A 21,220-nucleotide genomic window follows, 5' to 3' on the forward strand; every position below is an offset into this window, starting at 1 on the left:
AGATAAAACGGTTTGGGCAAGAGAAAATGCTTCTAAAAGTGCAAAATTCCCAAGTAAGTATATATCATTGTCTGCAAAACACATTCAATCTACAGAAAGTCATGTGAAGGAAATTTCAGTATCATTCTACTATACAGCAACATCCTCACTGAGAACTGATTCAGACCAAAATTCATGGTACGATTTTACACCAGCTGCATTGGTATACACAGAAGGAGAAGTAGTTTGTCTCAGAAAAATTCTATTTATCCTGCTAAGTCTCACCACACAAAATATGTCCCACAACACTGTCACTCCATAATAATTTACACTAAGCAATCAACAGTGAGATAGATAATGAGGGAATTGACTTGTTACAGAAAATAAATCCTTAAAGTGTCCTGGTTTCAGTCAGGATGGAGTTAACTTCATTTGTAGCAGCGGATGGAATGCTGAGTTTGAGAGTTTAAAATGAAAGCAGTGCTGATAACACCCTGATGTTTTTAGTTGCTGTCAGACAGTCAAGGACTTTCTCAGCTCTTCGTATTTCTCCATTCATGAGAAAGGAGGGGCGAAGCCAGGACAGGTGACCCAAACTGGCCAAAGTGAGTATTCCATGCCAATTACGTCATGCTCAGTATAAAGGGGGGCTGATGAGAGGAGGAGCAGGGGCGGTTCCAGGACGCACAGTTTTTGGGGGACGGTCGGGTTCCGGGATGGCCTGAGCTGTGGGTTCAGTGAGAAACTGCACTGTGTATCAACAGCTTCATAGATTTTTCTGCTCTAGTCCTGTTCGCATTGTTATATTTTATCTTTCTGCTATATTAGGAAACTATCCTTATCTCAACCCACGGGCTTTTTGGTTTCTTGGTTTTGTGGTTGTTATTTGCCCTTCCTTTTCCCCTTCCCTTGCCTCCCCCCTCCTCTCCCCCCCCTTCCCCTACTCTTTTCCTTTAAAGAACAGGCAGCTGCGTGGATCTCAGCTCTCAGCCGGGTAAAACCACGAAATAAAGTCAGTATTTCAGGATGTTTTCCTGCACATGAATTGGAGTCTTATTATCTTCTTGGGGCATACAGAACCTTTTCTCCTGGAAAAACAGGGCAGAATCACTTAGGAATTCTTGTCCAGCTCTGTTATAATTCTTTTTAAATTTTATTTAATTATTTAAACAGGATAAAAGAAAAAGCATCTTAAGTTATAATTTCCTTCAAGAAACTGCCAAATGTTTTGCTAATAACGCTTAACTGTTTTCTCCTCCCCCTGAAATATCAATCAGTACAAGGAAATAAAGGCACAACCACTAATTCAATTTGGGGTAAAAAATACTATCATACTTCTGGATCCTTCCAAATCCTTGCTATGGGTGCTTTTGTTTTGTCCTATAAAATTATTCATCTACTATAAACTCATCATACGTATCAAAACTAGTTTTAGGAGGCAAACAAAAGCAGCACAATCTGCCTCAGGAAATATTTTACACTTTTACGTTTGCTCTTCAGAGACATCAAGCATTACAGCATTTCTCCTTTTCTTTTTTAAGTAAAAATTATAAAGCTCTGTACCCACCATATGTCGAACTTTTCTCTTCCAGTTTTCCTTTTCTCTCCATTCTCGCTGCACCTGCAAATTGAAGAAGAATATGACATAAGTGCAATGTCTGGCTGATGCCCCACTTTCTTGTAGAAGTCATTGGACCATAAAAAGTGCTAATAGGACATAAGAAGAAACTAAAAAAATATAAAGAATTAAATTATTCTTGATGTCACTTTACAATTATTTTTATTGTGCTGGAAACAGTAAGTATTGTAGTTCAGCCCCTTCTGAATGCTTGTCCTTCTCAATCACGTTCTTTACTATTTTCTCCTTCAGACTATCAAAACATTCCTCCTTTACAGGCACAGAGCACTGTATCTCTGTCCCTTCAGAGCTCACTGATGAGGATGACCTCTTTTTTACTACTCCCTTTGGGTAACTTTACACTATTTGGTAAAGGCATTTCCAGATGCAAGGCCTGCACATGGGACGAGGGTGCTGAAAACACGAAGACAGATTTACTAGGCATTCCATAAGGATTGCAGCCAGATCACTGAAATGTCAAGGGCTGGTAATAATATCATCACTCTTAACATAGAATCGCTGTATATGAATGCCCAGGTTCTAGTCTTACATACAAGACAATACATGCCACAGAAGGTTGGTCTGTCTCTTTTGGGATTAGCACTCACTTTTAAACTACTTGTACCATTTAATGTGTACTTTAGCTGTAATTTTTAAGCCTTTTCATTTCCTTTTATTTCACTTAAATAGCAACCCAGGTCAACAGTAAGGGTTAAAGGTGCTAGCATCCTCAATGCCACTTAAACTAGTGTTCAATTACGTGAACAGAGAAACTAAACTTTGGTAACAGCGCTTTTAGTGCTATGTATAAAACTCACACTCCTGCATTTTAAATTTTAATTGAAAATTTATTTTAGATTTAATGTGATTAAAGTTTAATTTTAAAATTTATTTTAGTAATATTTAAATAATTTGCTGTCATGCATTTATTTAATCCACATTTGAATTACATGCAAAATACTGTGATACTTTGTCAGAACTCAGCATCATATACTGAAAGTTCTTATCCTGTGCTGTTCAGAAAGGTTTATTTGCTGAAATATTTACGGGGTTTTAATCTTTACCTGATGCAAATTAGTAAGTAACATGGCACAACACCACCCTAATTATAATTTCCATTGTTAATGCTTATAATCAAGTAGGGCAATAGAATTTTCAAATAATTAGAGTTTTAAAAATGTTATTTATAAAGAACATTATTGAGGTCACTCAAAACTCTCCATTACTGTCTTCTTCAATATTGTGAGAGCTTTAAGTTTTGTTTAAATATAATTAGGAAAGTCTAATCTTCATCAGTTCACTGAGGACATTTTAGGTCCGTGCCAGGGACAGAGAGTACAAAAACCCCCACAGCTCTGCAAAGTCTTATGGGGTTTAGGTTTTTCAATGCCAGCTGTAAACATTCAGAGGCACCTGTCACCTTTGGTCTCTCTCAACTTGTGAGCCCAATGAAAGCATCACCACGTAAGAAACACTTTTGCAGGTTAAAGTGCTGAACGAAAGAAAACAAAACCCAGAAAGTCCCAAAAGGTACCTGCTAACAGCCCAGGTATTAAACAAAACAAAATCTGAAGCTCAGCTGGAACAAGTTCTTTGAGCTCCACCCCCCTCATGCTTTTTTAATATTCAGAAACAAATCAAAAAGCATTTAAGCAAGCAGTGTTAAGATAGATTAGTAAATCTATCAATCACAAAACTATTCTGGAGGAGGCTTGGAGAGATGAACCAAATTTTACCAGGATGCAACACACACAACCCTCCAGGAAAACTCTGCAGGAAAACAATGAAAATGCCAGAGAGTGAGAAAGCCATATGGGCAGCAAGAGCGACAGCAAGTGGTACATCACTGACCACACTGCACAAAGCTTTTAAATGCCAAAGGTTCCAAGATGCAAGACATCATCATACCATGGAATCGAGCCTAAAGCTGGTGCTAACTTCTAACACAAGGCATGACCACGGCAGAGGCTACCTGAGCCTTTCCACTACCTCACCTCAACCACCTCAGCTAAGACCATAATCTCTTCAAGACTGGTCTAATCTTCAGGCCCTAGCCTTTGTATTTCAAGCAGACTTAGCTTGCTGGGACACTACCCAAATTATTCCTTTCTTGGGTTTCCTAATTAACGTTTGTCTCTCTTAAGGGACTGAACTGCTTTGCCATCTGTGGAGCAACCAGTATATTTTAGCACCTCAGTAAAAGAAGTGACACTTCTCCACATCATCATGCTATCAACGTCTTGTCTCGCTTCTAAAAAGAGCACAAAAGGATCACCCAAATGCACGTAATTTGGTTAGGTCGCTGCCATTTTGATGAAAACATGCAAGGATACTCATCCAAACAAGCTCAAGAGAAATTTAGTCACAGTATTAGTTGAACTGATATATAAACTTCAGTATTCAGAAGACATCCTGACTTCAGACATCCTCTGCTTTTGATAACTACAACACAACAAGCTTCAGTAGCTCGACAGTTTTCAACACAACCATACCTGACAAAGTAACCAGCTAGTACCTAATTAACTGTTTGAGTGAACATTTATCATGACCAGAAACCTGCTACAGTCACAGAAACATCCATCTCAATGACAGAGCTCCCCAAACTGCCTTCCTATAGTGCCCCAAAGTAAGAAATTACTATTATGCCAGCATACACCACAATGTTACTCTTGGCTTTTCTGAGTCAGAAATCATTCTGGATTGAGAATCTTAAACTCTCAGATCCTAAATGAAGCATTAAAGCTTGCAAAGCTTAATTTTCATCCATGCAATTTACAAGTAACCACAAAATTAGACAAAGTAGACAACCACTGTCTGAAGGGCAACTAAGAAATACAGCATGAAAAATCTCAGTTATGGAAAATTTCCTTTACGGATATATTACCATATATATTTTTAACTGTTACTTTTAATTGCAATTTTATTCCCGTTGAGGAGTCTAGTCAGCCACCTCCCACACAGTGAAGTGTGGGAGGACTGCAATTAACAGTCTGCAGAGAGAGAAAGATGCTTAGAGATTAAGACTTGATAAACTACTGATTATGTCTTTGTTCTAAGATCAATTTTATCACCAGAACACTGATTTCTAATTAAAACCAAATGCAAACCACAGCAATTTCCAGCCCTCTCCTGGTCTGACATGGTGAAGTGACACGAGCCCCTCTTGTGTGAGCACAGATACACAATGGGATGCTGTGCTATGAGCTTTTTAGTGGAACTGTAAAACACAGTTCCTCACGTGAAAATAAACTGTAGCAACATGAAGCAACTTATTTTGTTGCCTGCATTCCATTCCAGGGCTTCTGATGTTTCAACTTCCCAGTAATGCTATAATTTGCAATAACATACTACTACAATCATAACAGAACTGGCATAATTCATGGTTCTATCATATTTAATTCTGTATTTTGATTTCCCAGTGCACAGGGTGAATCCTATATCTAAATGCACCTTAAATGCATACTAGTGGTTAATACCAGGTCCTGCACAAAATGAGCACTTCAGAAAGGATGAGGACATGACAAGTTATTGCTTGCTTTCAGCTAAGTACCCTAAGAATCAGCTGGGAACTTCAGGGCAGAGATCAGAAGGGCAGACATTGAAATTAGGGAGTAAACCTAGCTGTCAGCACACGTTCAAGTAAAACAGCTCCAAAGTAACAAGGGCTTCAGCTAACTAGTCTAGAGAGCTCTTAAAAGCAAGGTGTCTAGATAGCTCTTAAAACCACGACACAGGGTAACTAACCACTAATACTAGTAGGAGTTTACTAAGGACTCATTTTGTTTTCTGAAAATTTTGTACATTGGCCATTTCTTGCTCTTGCTGCAGCAAACTGTTACCAGCAAAAGTATGTAAAAGTGTACAGTGTTACAAGATTTTATTCTCTTAGCACGAGTGTCATTTTCTCCCATAAAATCTAATGTGACCCTAAAGTTACCTGGACTGAACTAGAACAAAAAGTAACAGCTAATGATAATATTGCTATATTAAGACTATAAATATTAATATTACTATAGTAATAAACATAACATCTTATTTTTAACTCACTTTTAAGCCCCAGATCACTTACTGGATTATTTTTCCTCAACACATAAATTAAACTACCACAAAAGGTGTAGAGTTACAGATACCAAGAAAAATTATCACACCTTTAAGAAAAATAACTACAGAAGGACCTGAATTCACATACTTGGAACTGGGAAACTACAGACTTTACATTCAGGATGATTGTGGATTTACAGCGAAAGGGTAAGTGACCAATTACCAACATGTGAAGCATGGTTTCTTAGCTATCTGTGTGCAGTACCAGGGGATCTCAGGCAGGTCTATCAGCAGTTTAGGCAAAGTGGTACCCCAATTATTTAGTTCAATAATTAACTGGCTGTGTACCAGTGTCTACCGAAGTGCACAGTATCTCCATGTAGCCTGTGGACTGAAGGAACTGACCACAGTGCTTTTGTGTTGCCTCTCTGAAATGACAAGCTGGTCACCTTCAGTGATAACTTTGAGATCTATGTGTTAATACTACGAGCTGCCTTTTATATGTCTGCACCTCAGTGACCTCATCCCTCCCCTCTGAAAAACACCACCTATCTTTTGGATAAATAGGTCATTAAAACACTTAATTTTCAGCAACATAAAATCGTTTCTCAATTCACTCAACTGATAACCTCTGTTGCATGTGTAAACTTCCAAAGCCAAAACCTGTACAGTACAGCTCTTTTGCAGAAGGGGTGTAGACCATAATAGGCTGTTTCAAGCTACGTATTTCCATTACCTCCACAACTTCTGAAACTACATGCAGTTATCTACTTCAAAGATTACAAAGACAGCAAGTCCAATCCAATTTAAGTGCACTTCGCAGATTTCAGTGCACAGAACACCAGATCTGTCCAGACTGTGTCAATAAAATCCAAACAGCAGAAATATCACCAAAGGTTTTAGCTTAAAAAGCAGTCAAATACAGAGCAGTCTGGATCTGACACTGAAATTCTAGTACTCTAATATAGAAAGTCACGCTGCAATATATTAAATCCCTCTTAGGTGGGCAGATATTACTGCATAATGCAAATTAATTTTTCTCAATAATTTCAAGCATCGACAGGACCGAGAAAGGGAAGATTTGAGCACCTCTCCTTTGATATATTAGCTTATCATTGTTTAAATGGCTTCATTAGAGAATGAAAAGTAGTGACAAATAGTTAATTCTATTTTATTGCCAGAAGCATGGCAAGAAATTGGTATAGCATGTGCTTAAGCAATGTGACTCAAGAACCTGTCCTATTTCAGAAGAAAAAAGATGCCTTCTAAGGCAGATAACGCAAGAAAAACTATTCAACAGTGCTAAGTAACTCTAGAGGTTCCAAAGCTGAACTTAAAAGCTAGTATTATTCCTTTTCTTCTAAGAAGAATATGAGGATTCAAATATGAGCAAACAAATGAGTTTCGTACAAGTCAGAAGCCTGAGATGAACCCAAAAGACACATGAGTGTGTTAGAGTCCTAGAGATACTACTGACAGAGGCAGCTAACTCCAAAACTTTCCATGAAATCACCAAACTAAAGATATCAAAACTGCTTAGATTAAGCTTTCAGACCACAAAGCTATACTGCTCAAGTGGATGCTGGGCTGCATACTTCTGAAACTTCTATATTTGGACAAAAAGTCCATGTGAAAGCTTAAGACAGACCTATAGCACACGGAGGAAAATTCTAATCCATGAAAAACAGGAACAAAGACCAGGTCTGTCCAGAAGGCAAAAACCCCAGAATACAAAAACGTAACTGGGAAATCAGTTCCTTGTGAGCTTCTAACTCTTGAATTAAGTAGGTTCATAAAAGCTCCACTAGGCTTTAAATACAGTAAAAACTATATTCCTGCAGCATAGGGTGTGAGTACTTCCCTCTTCCCATTCTGGACTCAAGCCGTAATACCAGATAATTGTTAGGGAGTGGTTTTCCCCAAAATAAAGTGTCTGGACACATCAATGATTTCTGAGTGACAAAAGGCATCATAAATCAAAGCCAGTACTTCGTTACTTAGACTCAGTTGTAGCTAAGATCAAGCACAACAGATAAACAGGTATAAGTGTGTTCATGGATGCTGGGTTTAGGACCAGCTCACTCAAGAGTCCAAGCCAATCCCATGATGGAGGTGGGCAACAACATAAATACCTGTCAGCGTTACCACCTACATATAAAATGATCCAGAACACAATCTCAGAAAAGATAGAAGTTAAATTCCTAATAACTGATAAACAAGAAACAAATGGCAGTTGGAAGTTGTTAGTTTCTTTTATGATCTTGAACTATGAGTGGGCAAATGTACCTCCCAAAAGCAGTTCTCTTAGGGACAGAAGACACGAAATAAAAGGACTTTTACAAAAGTAATCTTCGCAGGAGTCTGTGATTCTACTGCTATGCAATGTGCCAGAGGCAATTAAGTAATGTTATTTAAAGTTTAAGTGGCAGCTCATTAGAAGCTCCTGCAGCCCTTGTTTTGATAAACCAGTTTACATGATTAATAGGATTTTTTTTTTTTTTAGAGAAAGGACAGTTACAGTCATCTACTTTAACCTACACAATATTGATCCAAGAATCATACCCAGCCTTTACTACACCGGGTCAAGCAGCTAGGCTACAACTTGAAGTGACCACCTTACACTTTCAGTGGGAGCAAGAAGGGATCGTGTTTACTAAACAAAATGCTTTATTGACCTATTCAGAACTGCAGTTATACTATCAGCTTAATGCCGAGTTGTTTTTTTCCATCCTCTCCACCAAAGACCAAGTTATAGTTCGAGTGCTGTAATCATATGCTGTAAGGTCATGCTGTCCTCCCTTTCAACTGACTGTATTTCCCACAAACGGCCCCAGCAGCATACAATAATTTATTTTCTTTTTCTCCTCTCACTTACTTGAACAATTTTCATATGTAAAAATTAGAAAAGGCTTCAGAGATAATTCTTTTTTGGAAGCCAATTAAAAACTGTCTAATACGCACATAAGAGACCTAGTAACAAAAAAAGCATATGGGCACCTAACATTCACTGGAAGAACACACTTTTTGGGGTTTCAAACAACAATGTAAACCCTTCTCCAAATCCTTTAATTTTGTCCATCCAAGCAATTCACTTAAACCACAGTAGCCAGTAAAATGTTACAAAGGGTGAGGCAAAGCAGAGTTCCAGGACAGAGCTCTGTCCCACCTTGGGGAGGGGGAACCAGGTCTATGCAAGTTTTAGAGGATTTTTCAGATATATTTTCAAGTAACATTTCAAAGCAAGCAAACAGAACCAAATGTAGAAGAATGCTGACTTCCTCTGAAAGTGCTACTAAGTTTTAGAGCTGAAGCCACAAGATAAATGAATACATCTAGATCTAATATATATTAGTATGTTAGTAAACAAATCCATAAATTATTTTGATGAGTTTTAACAATAGAAAATATTTTAGAAGAAACATTTTTTTTTATATTCCACACTCAGATTCTTGTTGAAGTGTGTTAGAAAAAGTGCTAATGCAGTTCAAAGCCAGTGGAAGACAAAGAATATGCAGATGGACACAAGAGTGGCAGGTTTGAGAGTGTGCAGAAAGAAATAAATATTATCTGTGTGACTGAATACATACATGTTTTAACCCTGCAACTATCAACCTAGCTGGTTGCATACTGAATCTCTTTACCTGACGCTGTTGTAGCTACTCTTCCATCAGTTAGTGCTTTGGAAGAAAGATATGTAATCATCTGAATATCTTCCTTGTCTTTACTGGGATATTCATTACGGAAAGTGGATTCTGTGGGTAATGGTGCGGTAACTTCCGAACTACGGCTTAAATCAAGAGGGAGACATGGTCCACGCTTCTCAAGTGACATATGAGCAACATCAGGTACTACATAAAAGAAAAAATGTAATATTAAAAAAGATACATAGTTCCAACAAACAACAGTTTGGGGTGCAGCGTTACATAACATAGGAACAGCTTTAGCTACAGCAAGTCAAAATATCCCATTAGATGAAAACCATGAAAGGTCTCATTGTTATGATTCAATTTCTCTTGGGCAGTTCTTTATTAGATTAGGATACATTACCCTCCAATTTTGATGACTGTTGGTTTTGACCACTGATGGAGAACACTTTTCCATCAGTAACTGAAGAGGGAGAAGAAACTTTTCCTACAGAATCATCAGGCAAGGAGCAAGTGGCTAAACGCTGTGATCTTCTTCTCCGTTGGCTATGTTTGTAGGATCTAGGGGAATTCACTGGCTGTGATGGACCTAAAAAGAGATCTTTCAATGTTCATGAAGCAGAGAGATATACCATAATCTTACGGCAGTATCTGAGTTCTAAAGATGGGAAGTGCTTTAAATAGCTCTTATTTGCAATGCTGGTAATCACAGCAGAACTGGCAAAAGTAATTAAAAGCTGTGACTACCAGGAGCAAAGAAAAGTTCTGCTCAAGACATGATTCTGCTTTTTGCGTATTATACATTATTAGGGCACCTACTTCCCCACTGATAAAGGCTGCTGGTTTAGGCAAACTGTTATTTACAAATCAACCCCCCCATATAACCCATGAGTAGGCTACTTAAAAATGAAGGGGCCAAGAGGATTTAACAGTAAACAGAACAAATGATCACAGTTAAAGGTCTAAAAAGTCATGGAACAGTGTTAACATACAACTTAAAAAAAATAATAATCAAAAGCAGTGGTTAATTTTATATCCCACCTCCTGTCTTCTGCTAACCTGATATCAATCCCCCAAATGTATTTCAAATGCACACTGCCAACACGTGGCACAGCAAGAAGGCTCAAGTACCTTGTACTTTAAAATAAGAAAGGGAGAGGGGGATTGATATAGGTTAATTTAGGCCTGATTCATTAAAAACAAAAAAACCCACACTCCTCTACACCTCTCCAATTTCGCTCAGTTTCACAACCTTTTGCCTTAGAAAAACATTTAAGTCATTATTACATTGTAAATCACTGTTCTCTCCTGTTCATAAGCACTCTTTACAGTCAAAAATGTACACATTTAAAAATAAAAGAAACAGCAAAAATAAATTTCCATTAGAGGTGGTAAAGACTTGGACGCCAAAGACTGAGGACGGTGCTGACAAGAGCTAAGCTTGTAACCAATTTGTATATGAGCTAATTTTAAAAATACTGCTACAGTGTAGTCTAGCAATCCAAAATACAGACAAGCTCAAGGAAAGCTACTTACCATTATTTTAGGGGTGGGGAGGGAAGATGTATTACAATATAGATGACCACTAATATTTTGTGGGGACAAAATACAATTTATACCAAAAAAAGTGTCCTGAATAAATAAGAATGGCTGATTAGCACCCTCCTCTCTCCCATTCATTTAAAGTTATCTGTGAGAAAAGATTAAAAGCAACTTATCTCCTAAGGAAAATACCAAATCAACGTTAAGGGGAAGCAGACGATGCAGCTTTACTCTTCCATCCTTAATTACTATTCTACAAATGAAAAAACCCCATGTAGCTTTTGACTGCCTGGAACCCACATTTATTTTAGCTCTTGGCCTCAACTTTTAATGTGCTTCAGGCAACAAAGAGCCTGATCCTAAGCAACATTAAAATCCAAGTGTAACTTCAAAAAAAAAGTTACAGAAGTATTTTAATATTGATACAAAACCAACATAATCATGGGTGCAGCATACACCTCTCCCTGTTCTTCTGACAGCCAGTATTTTGGTACTTTGCACATCAGTTACACACATTAGGAAGCTGAACACCTACAGTATTTTTTCTCAAAGAAATCCAGTATTTTATGTATTTCCCCAACACAGATCTTGAACCCATCTTCTCTTTCACATATTTGGAGGAAACATCACATAAGGTGAAGAATATCACAGCCAACAGGTAAAGTGCATCAGCCTGCTAAAGGCAGAATTTCTCAGAGAAGGAAAGGTCCACAATCAAGGTGTATGTCTTTTCTCTTTAATGAATCAGGCCCCTTCAGAAGAGAGGTTTGATTTTTTTTTCCTGTATCACTGTTAATAGCAACGTGGAGATTTAAGCTGGAGGGAAAGCCAACCATTAAAAGCCACGACTCTCAATATAAATGTATTATTTAAAGGTATTATTTCCGGTAGAGTAATGCATATGTCTTATTATGTGACTTGACTTTTAAAATACTGAGCTACCCCTAATTCTCCCCGCTTGGACCTTTTATTTAAAGCAGATTCATTTTTAAAAGCAGTAGCCACTTACAACCCCCAAAAAAATAATATTCTGTATATCTCTTATAAGTAATTACGGTATTTTTTTTAAAATGTCTGTGCTCACTAGTTTTATTTATCACAGAAGAAGGAAGCTGAGAGACCAGCGTCAAATCCTCGACTTGTATTAATTCTGGGGAAAGTGGTGATTTAGGGGGCTTTATACACCCAGAAGAATCTCCAGATTCTTGTTTGCATTTCTTGCTGCGAGCCTTTCCTGAAGACAAAGTTGAGGATAACAGTGCAGGTTTCTGAATGTTGGCAGAACTGCTAATATCAGCTTCATTTTTTTTCTGACTTTGTGGTTTAGGTGAAATCTCCTGAATAAATAATAAAAAATTGATACTTTTATTTCAGTTTCTTTGCTGTAGTTCTTGTATTCTATTTTGATCTTTTTAAAAGCAACTTTAGTATTCAAAACACATTTCAAAGCAACATTATTTTCAGTACAAATGAAAACTATTTAAAATGCATCACATTAAACCTTTTTTTTAAAGGAGCACTATCAACTATTTTCAGCATTCAGAACACCCTTATTTCTTACTATCTGAAATACCTGCAAAAAGCCTGAAAACAAAGCTTTTTTCCACTATTCCCATTTTAAAAATACACCAAAGTCTTTTTAGTTTCTGTCTTTTTCACCCTCAGTAGACATGGGCTGTCAGCATTGTCTTAAAGTATAAGTTGGAGCACATCCATATCAAGCTGGAATACATACACTGATCTGCGATCACAGAACCACAGAGTATCTGAGGTTGGAAGGGACCCATCAGGACCATCGAGTCCAAAGCCCTGCTCCTCGCAGGACTACCTAACACTAAACACCACAGGACTAAAAGCATCATCCAGATGCTTCTAGACAGGCTTTTACACTTCTCTGAGCAACCAGCCCTTGCTCAGAGGACTGTGGTTCTAAAATAAGTCACCAAGATTTTCCCTTCGCGGTCATTTCCCTGACCACAGCAAAAAAATTAAAGTAAGAAGTTTGTCAGGAAAACTTTCTCGAAGACAAACTTTATTTTTAGAAAAGAACCTGAAAAAGTTGATAATGCTCCTTTAAGGAATGTCTGAAAACAAGTTTCCAAATACTGAACACACTCTCACACAACCCCTTTCAGTGCTGGGAGTCTGGATTTCACCACATTATATGTTTGTGCAAATACATGAAGAAATCACAACTTCTAGCACCACAGGGTTACATAGATTGCTAACTGTTTGGGAAAAATGAGCAGATAAAAGAGTTAAAACAGTGTCTGAGGGGGGAAAAAAAAGAAAAATCAGCACATAACACAGCTTTCCAATTTTATCAATTTTCATCCTTCTTAACACACACACTGAAGTATTAATTTCAGACAATTAGCATGCATTGACAGACATTAGCATTTTAGATTTTCAACTGGAAGCTCTTCCTACTTCACCGAATAAACTGTGCATGTGTTACAACTTGCCCAGTAAAGGCAAACTACCATTTCTGAACATAAATGTCTTAAATCTGTCCCCTTTCATGTCCCAGTTCTGTCACACAGCACAGTACCAGGTGATAAAACCAGAACTAACAAAGCAGAAAGGTATTTCTAGAAACGTGCACACCACTTTATCCAAACTAAAAACGTCACATCTCTGATGACTTGAGGGTATTTTTGGGTTTCATTATAAAGCAGTTTTATTTTCCACAGGAACTTTCCACGTTCCAATGGAAAAAAATAAGTAAAAAATAGAAAAAGAAAGCAAAAAACCACAAGTGCACATTCTGTTTGTTAAGGGCACCCCTGAATGCTGCAGGAATAGCTTGCTGGAAGCATCATGTAAAGATCCGGTGCAAAACATCCCATTCAGCAGACACCAGTTCTACCTTGAATAACTCAATTACACATGTACTAAGTGCAGTTTATTCATTTAAATAAAATATTACATGAACTGTAAAGAATACCTATGCTGGTTAAGAGAGGTATTACCAGAAATTAATTAGAGTCGTAACTTGTAAATAAACAATTTTATTGTTCATCTTCACAGATGTGAAAGACATTACTACAGCATCCATTACTTTCAAATTACAAAGTTATTTAAACAAGATTAAAAAAATTAAATTAATATTTTGATAAGGTGCTTAACCTCTTAACAGGACAAATTAACATTAAAAACCTTAATGTTATTCATCTAATCAGGTCTTGGTCAAAAGGAAATATAACATGACATACCCTAATACAGTTAAATAAACTACTGTATCTGCAACTAACCATCTGAGGTTTTGGGTTTAAGACAACTGTAAACTAAAAATATATAAATATAAATAAAATAAACTTCCATTAACAAAGTCAGTTTTCGGCTATTGGCCTGAATACTTCTACCATGTTCTGTATTACATTATTAAAAAAACCTACAAGATATTTTACCCATTCAATTTTATAGCAGTAGCAGACAAAACCTCTAAGGAATGTCAGCTTTGCTATTGGAAAACCTTTTGGGGAGGTTTATAACTCGGCCATTTGAATTTGAATTCGGGCAGTGAAAAAAGCTTTAAGCTCAAAAATTTTCCTCCCCACAATTAATCATTTAAACATTTGTGAGGTTCTGGTTTTAGTTAGAAGCAAAGGAACAGGACAATTTGGGATTTTAGATGCCTCTTTAAAAGGAGCTTAACCAGCATTTCCAAAAAAAATGAGGTTTGTTCAGACCATTAGCATGTAAACAATGACAGAGACATCTTTTTTTTGTTTGTTTAATATCTAATCAATAAAACAGAAACAGCCGAGTTACTAAGTCTAAGTAGTAACAAAAAGGTCTTAGTAAATATGCACTGTAGTTTATACTGTTGCATACACAGTCTATGTAAACCACAAAGTCCCATTCACCGTAATGGGCTTCTGCATGGTAAGATTTACATTGTAATGATTCTTCCAAAACCAACATGCTGTAAGCCATTTCACAGTTTTTTGCACATTGAAAATATCACACACAGTAGCAATGAAGTCATAGCATCTTTAATATGCAAAAAATTTGAGAAATGGAATGTCATGTCAATACATTGTAAACCTTGATGCAAAATATCAGTCAATGCATTGACACCGTAGTGGCTCCGGCAGCCGGTACAGTGACAGCATTAAGAACAGAGATTCATGTTCCATTGACGAGACTCGCACCCAATGCGGTGTCAATGGCAACACCACAGCAATGCAATTATATATCAGCTCTAAAGAACCAGTACAACCAAAATACCAAAGAAACTTTGGGGTAGGGACTGTTCATAGAGTGTGCCGGGGCTTAAGAACAGAAGTGCTCTTAAAAGAATTGCGGGCAGCAAGGCTATTTCATTCAAATGTCGCTGTTGAAGAAGAATGAAAATGAATACAAAAAAGCTGTATTAAAACTACATTAAGGCTCTGATTTAAGTCATTGGAAAGCAAAGATGTCCTGAATCAAGACTGCTGTTCATCCTTAGCTTGCTCTATCATGCCTAGGCATTCAGCCCTTTTAATATGCAAGATAATGCACAACTTGGAGTCAAGCAATGCCTGAACATGATGGAAGAAGCCAAAGATAAAAGCTTCTGTTCCTGCAAATAGGCAGGTTTAAAAATCAGACCCTTAACATTATTTAAAAGTTTCTTTTTTGTATTTATTACAATACACACCCTTGCAAAATGTATGGCTCATCGAGCGGTTCATAAAACACATACAAGCCTACAACACCAAATTCTTACAATATAAAAGAAACTTCTTTTAAAAGAAGTTCTAATTCATGTCGAAACCCCTGGTTTAAACACAAAATAAATTTGTGCAAAGGTCTTTTTGTAAGCCAGTCATGGTCATATAAAACTGGACCTCTGGACACTGGTCTCCTCACAATTTTTGGATGGAGACTTCATGTTTGTTTTCTATTTCTTTTCTAAACAAAAAAGCTCATTACTGAAATTCAAGTCAACATTGTGTTTAGAGACAATTAAATTCCATACTTCTGGCTCTGCCAGAAATGTAAACATAAGATCAATTTTCAGTTCCCTATTATATCAGAAGGGGAAATTTTAATGTTGTAGGTTCTACATCTCCATGGCACACTCCAGTGGGAACCTTGCAAAAGAATCAAACTCTACCATTTCATACCTGCTCCAGGACTGGAGCTGTTTCTTTGTTGCCTTCCTTTTTTTCAGCACCATCCGCAACAACAGCTTTGGATGCCAATAAGCCTTAGGAGGAAAAAAAGAGTTACAAAATAAAAATTCACTGAAATTTTTAGATAGAAACAGCTTGCAACAAGAATTTGAGTAAAACAAAGCAAAACAGTGTGACAAGATATATGAACTGTTTATATCTACAATATAATTCTTTACAAAACAGCTCCAGACAAAGCTGAACCCTTTAGATCAGAAGAAACAAAAAGCTGAAGGATGATCCCATGATAACACCCTTCCATAAGACATAACACTCTGGCATCTTCACTAGCATGATGAAAATCAAATTACCAGTTCGAAAAATAATGCCTCATCATCCTTTTAAAGGCGCTTTTGGCCTTAAAACCACGTCTATGATACTGAAGAAACTTTTGCGAGCCCAAAATTGTTTAGAAACATTTTTTTCTCCAGCCTTAAACAAATTCCCATGAGAATTCGTATTATTATTTCTTAACTAACAGTTGCAAACATTTCTTAGCCAGAACAAAGCAAGGGATTTAATTTCCACATGGATATGCTCAGCAATGGAGATCCCCAATTACCTCAGTAACAAGGCCATATCAAGCATAAATATATCAGAATATATTACTTCATTCATGAACTCATATACAGTATCACTACTATGAAGAAAAATAACTGACAAACACAAATCTCAACAGAAGTTATTATTATAATCCCAGGAAATATCAATACTGGGGGTGGAGAGGTTAAGTTCTCAAAACCAACTTGAGCTGAGCAACCCACGGGAAATTCCTATTGCATTCCATGAAAAATTAGACCTGCTCAAAATTAATTTACAGTACACAATACCCAAGGAATTACAAATTAGTGAAGCTTGGGCTCCTAGGATGCATTCAGGACTTAAAAATAGCAACAACCAACCAGGCACAAAAAGAGCGGTGTGGTATTTTGCTAGAGAGCTATCACATTTCAGCATTCCACAATAAACAATAGGTGCTTTTTTTTTTAATTCCCTCTGTCAGATTAAGTTCTGTTTCAGTTTACTAAAAAGTAGTTATGTTTTAAAGAAAGTTTTCAGAACACCACATCCATACCAAGAGGTGCAAACTGATTGATTCTACAGCTAAATAGATTAACCAAAAAGCAGAAACTTACTTATCGCTGTTATATTAATACAAATACAATTATAAAGGTAAAATTTTAATCCTGCATTAGGATTCATAAAAGATTTAGGCTTCATGGACCTAAATAAAGCTTTGTGACTCAAATTACCCCGTTTAGATCAAGTTGCAAAATCAGCAATGTTGTTTATGTTGACAACTACATATCTACAAAGAAAAGCATAATATAATTTTTAAGATTATGTGAATTAATTTTTAAACACCAAACAAGTTACAGGCTATAAAGGCAGCTTTTGTAGTTCTACAAACCACAGGTTGCTCAGAGAAGTTCCAGGTGCGGCTTTGGGCAACCTGGTCTAGCAGAAGGTGTTCCAACCCATGGCAGGTAGGTTGGAACTAAATGATCTTTGAGGTCCCTTCCAACCCAAACCATGCAATGATTTATGAACTTTATTTTTAGCTAGATGGTCATTGCTCAGAAAATAAAGCCACAAAACAAACCTACTCTGTCAGACCTGTGAATATATAACTTACTTCCATCTTCTCAACCCCATTAAGTATCTGTCTAACCAATTACCACACCTGCAGAAAAAAAAAGCTACTACAGCAGCAGGACTTGAGGTTCACCTTGCTCTGTGAGTAACAGGCTTAACAAGTGACAAACAAGCAAGAAGCATGGGAGTGGCATAGTGAACCAGAAGGGTTTTGTTCTGTAAGCTTGTTGCAGATGTTATTTGTTCTTTTATGTATCAACACTGCAGCAAGACACGTGGAAGCAAGCATTCCAACAGGCAAAAACTAATTGGAAGGTGGCATTAGTACCTGCTTAGCAGGAGAAATCTTTCTCCTCTGGGAAATGTAATTTTCCCCCAGTTGGGGTAGCAGAAGGAAACGGAGCAAAGGAAGCAACTTTTGCTTCACCTAATGGTGAGCAAAGAGTACCAGTTGCAGCTGTGGCCTTGAGGCAGACAAGGAGAATCTTCTGCAACAATTACTGAATGCTGAATTTAACTCCAGGAAACAGTTCCCATCAAACTGCCTCCCAGAACCACATTATCTGCTTCTATTCCCCCTGTACAGCCAGGAGAGTTTCCCAACAGCTACAATGCTTTATGTAGCCATTCTGATGGGTACACCAGAACGTCTCCAAACCTTCCTTCAAATTTAAAGCCCATGCCAGAGACACCAATGACAAACTACAGTTATTTCAAGCATAAGAAATAAGTACATCAGAAGTGAAAGTTTGATTATTGGATATGACTTTTGAAAACTGACAAAGAGAGAAAAAAAAAAAAAAAAAAAAACAACAACCCAGAGTTCCAGAAGCTGTTGAAAACAGTTGTACAATGCAACTACCAAGCATGACACATGTCATCCTGTAACTAAAGAATTAAGTCACTTTCACTGAACGGTAACATACTCTGCTAACAGAGTATGCTTTCATGGAGAGGTTCTGACATTGTTTCTAGAATGACAAAGCCAATGGCTGCAATATTATGGGTTTTTGATTACCCAGCTCAGTGTATATGACCCTATCTGACTGCTATTATTCTCGTAAAGCCCCTTAGAAAAGGAGAATCTATCCATAGAAAAGTACACTGAATAGCACAGAAAAACGCAATTTCTCAGTCTACAGGTTTCGGTATCTTCTGCTACTGACTGATACTGGAAAGAAGTTACCCAGACTTCATAAATATACATCATGAGAACTCATAATTTACACTTCTACTGCTCCTGGCAGCAATTAAATTGGGACTTATGTAGTAAGGACAAAGGAGAGTAGAAATGAGGCTGGTAAATCAGACGGCTGTTAACCAAACCCAGGCCCAAATAAGAAATACACCAGGGAAAAAAATCCAGGAAGCAGAATACAGGTTTTTAAGGACTGTTTCCTTGGTCTAGTGAGGTGTCCCTGCCCATGGCAGGGGGGTTGGAACTAGATCGTCTTCCAGGTTCCTTCCAACCCAAACCATCCTACGACTCTGTGATTCTATGATCTGTACTGGCCCATTCCTACAGCACCCTCACGGCTAAACTGAGGAAGTGAGGTCTGGAATATCCAGGTAGTCAGGTGGATTGTGAACTGGTTGAAGGAAAGAAGTCAGAGTTGTGGTCTGTGGGACAGAGTCGAGCTAGACACCTGTAAATAGTGGAGTCCCCAAGGGTTCAGTACTGGGACCAGAAGTATTCAATATATGATTCAACAACTTGGAAGATGGAATAGAGTGCACTGTCAGCAAGTTTGCCAACGACACAAAATTGGGAGGGGTGGCTGACACACCAGAGGGCTGTGCTGCCATTCAGCAAGACTTAAACAGGCTGGAGAGTTGGGCAGAGAGTAATCTTATGAAATAAAGCAAAGGCAAGTGTAGAGTCTTCCATCTGGGGAAGAACCACCCCAGCAACCAGCGTAGGTTGGGGATGGATCTGTTGGAAAGCAGTGTAGGTAAGAGGGACCTGGGGGTCCTGGTGGACAGCAGGATGACCACGAGCCAGCAATAAGCTCTCATGGCCAGGAAGGCCAATGGCATCCTGGGCTGTATTAGAAAGAGTGTGGTTAGTAGGCTGAAATTCTCACCCTCTACTGTGCCCTGGCAAGGCAGCATCTGGAATACTGTGTCCAGTTCTGGGGTCCTCAGTTCAAGAAGGACAGGGAACTACTGGAAGAAGTCCAGTGCAGGGCCACTAAGATAATTAACGAAGTAGAACATCTTCCTTATGAGGACAGGCTGAGGGAGCTGGGTCTCTTTAGCTTGGAGTAGACTGAGGAGTGACCTCAGTGTCTATAAATATGCAAAGGGTGAGCATCAAGAGGATGGAGCCAGGCTCTTCTCAGTGATGTCCCAGGATAGGACAAGGAGCAATGGGTGCAAGCTGGAGTATAGGAGGTTCCATGTGAACACAGGGAAAAACTTTTTCACTGTGAGGGTAACAGAGTGCTGGGACAGGCTGTCCAGAGAGGTTGTAGAGTCTTCTACTCTGGAGACGTTCAAAACCTGCCTGGACACATTTCTGTGTGACCTAATCTAGGTGATCCTGCTCCAGCAGGGGGTTGGACTAGATGATTTTTCAAAGTCTCTTCCAACCCCTGCCATTCTGTGCTTTCATGTATTTTCTCCTGTACACTGAAGTACTTATAGAGAGACTGAAATGGAACCACACTCATAAGAAAACTGACTAAACATTCTCAACAGCTGACCTACTAAAGGTAGGACCAGCAAGTCTGGAAAATAAAATAAATACATTCATCACGCTGTTTAGTAATTCAGGTTGTTTTTCTTACAGAAATAAGACTTTTTATATTAATGACCATACCCTATCTACTACAAACAAAAAATACAAACTCTTCTTATCTGTAGCATAGAAAAGTTTCCGACTTCACATAAAATATTATTTAATAGAATAATGAGCGGAATGCATTTCTATCTTCCCATCTGTACAAGGCCCCTCCTATGAAGGCAGGGGACTTCACAACTTCTTTCCATCCAGCTTTTGAAATGCATCCGATACTTTCCCAGCACAGGTACAAACATGTTAGCTCATCCTAAATACTGACAAGATCGATGCTTAGAGCACAATTTGATTATTGGGATGTATGGGGGAAGAGAGATACAAATTGGAATAATTTTTCCACAATTAAGGAAATTTCTCTTTGATTTTGGCATAAAATGCATTTTTCAACTTTTAACAATAAGACCAATTACGTATTATTGCACTTCCTGTTGTCTAAAATGTATTCTATAGCTGTACAGTTGTTTTCCATTAATATCTTTGAGTAATAAACATAGGGAATAAATGCCTTAGACACTGGAAAAACTTTTCATTTCTTCATTGCTTCAATTTGTAGCTAGACTTGTATACTTTTAAATGAGATACCATCATTGAAAACATTTTATGGTTTTACTTCATGAAAAACCTTTTAGTCTTTTCACAGCTAAACAAAACCTTTACCTTACAGAGGACATATGTAACTCATGAACATGTTAAGAACTTGAACAACCTCCCAACGTTCTCCCAATAATGGAGAAAATTGTGCAGCTGGACTTAAAACATTCATCAGCTCAGGATGGTTACCTTCCCAGAAAACTAAAAAGACCAAATCAAACTTGAGATCATTCTCTGAATTTAT

General features: G+C 37.8%; 1 protein-coding gene across 1 annotated transcript in view; it reads right to left on the reverse strand.

Annotated features, from left to right (window-relative positions):
• PHF20L1 (PHD finger protein 20 like 1) overlaps positions 1 to 21,220 on the reverse strand; it is a 55,706-nt gene that overhangs the window by 16,539 nt on the left and 17,947 nt on the right. The window contains exons 9-13 of the mRNA XM_084280490.1: positions 15,942 to 16,024; positions 11,909 to 12,161; positions 9,686 to 9,871; positions 9,280 to 9,486; positions 1,547 to 1,600 (exon numbers count right to left, since the gene is read on the reverse strand). Coding sequence (XP_084136616.1) covers positions 1,547 to 1,600; positions 9,280 to 9,486; positions 9,686 to 9,871; positions 11,909 to 12,161; positions 15,942 to 16,024 — 783 coding nt within the window. The remainder of the gene's footprint in view (positions 1 to 1,546; positions 1,601 to 9,279; positions 9,487 to 9,685; positions 9,872 to 11,908; positions 12,162 to 15,941; positions 16,025 to 21,220) is intronic.

The sequence above is a fragment of the Gallinula chloropus genome (genome assembly GCF_964237585.1).
Source record: "Gallinula chloropus genome assembly, chromosome: 2".
NCBI classification, from domain to species: Eukaryota; Metazoa; Chordata; class Aves; order Gruiformes; family Rallidae; genus Gallinula; species Gallinula chloropus.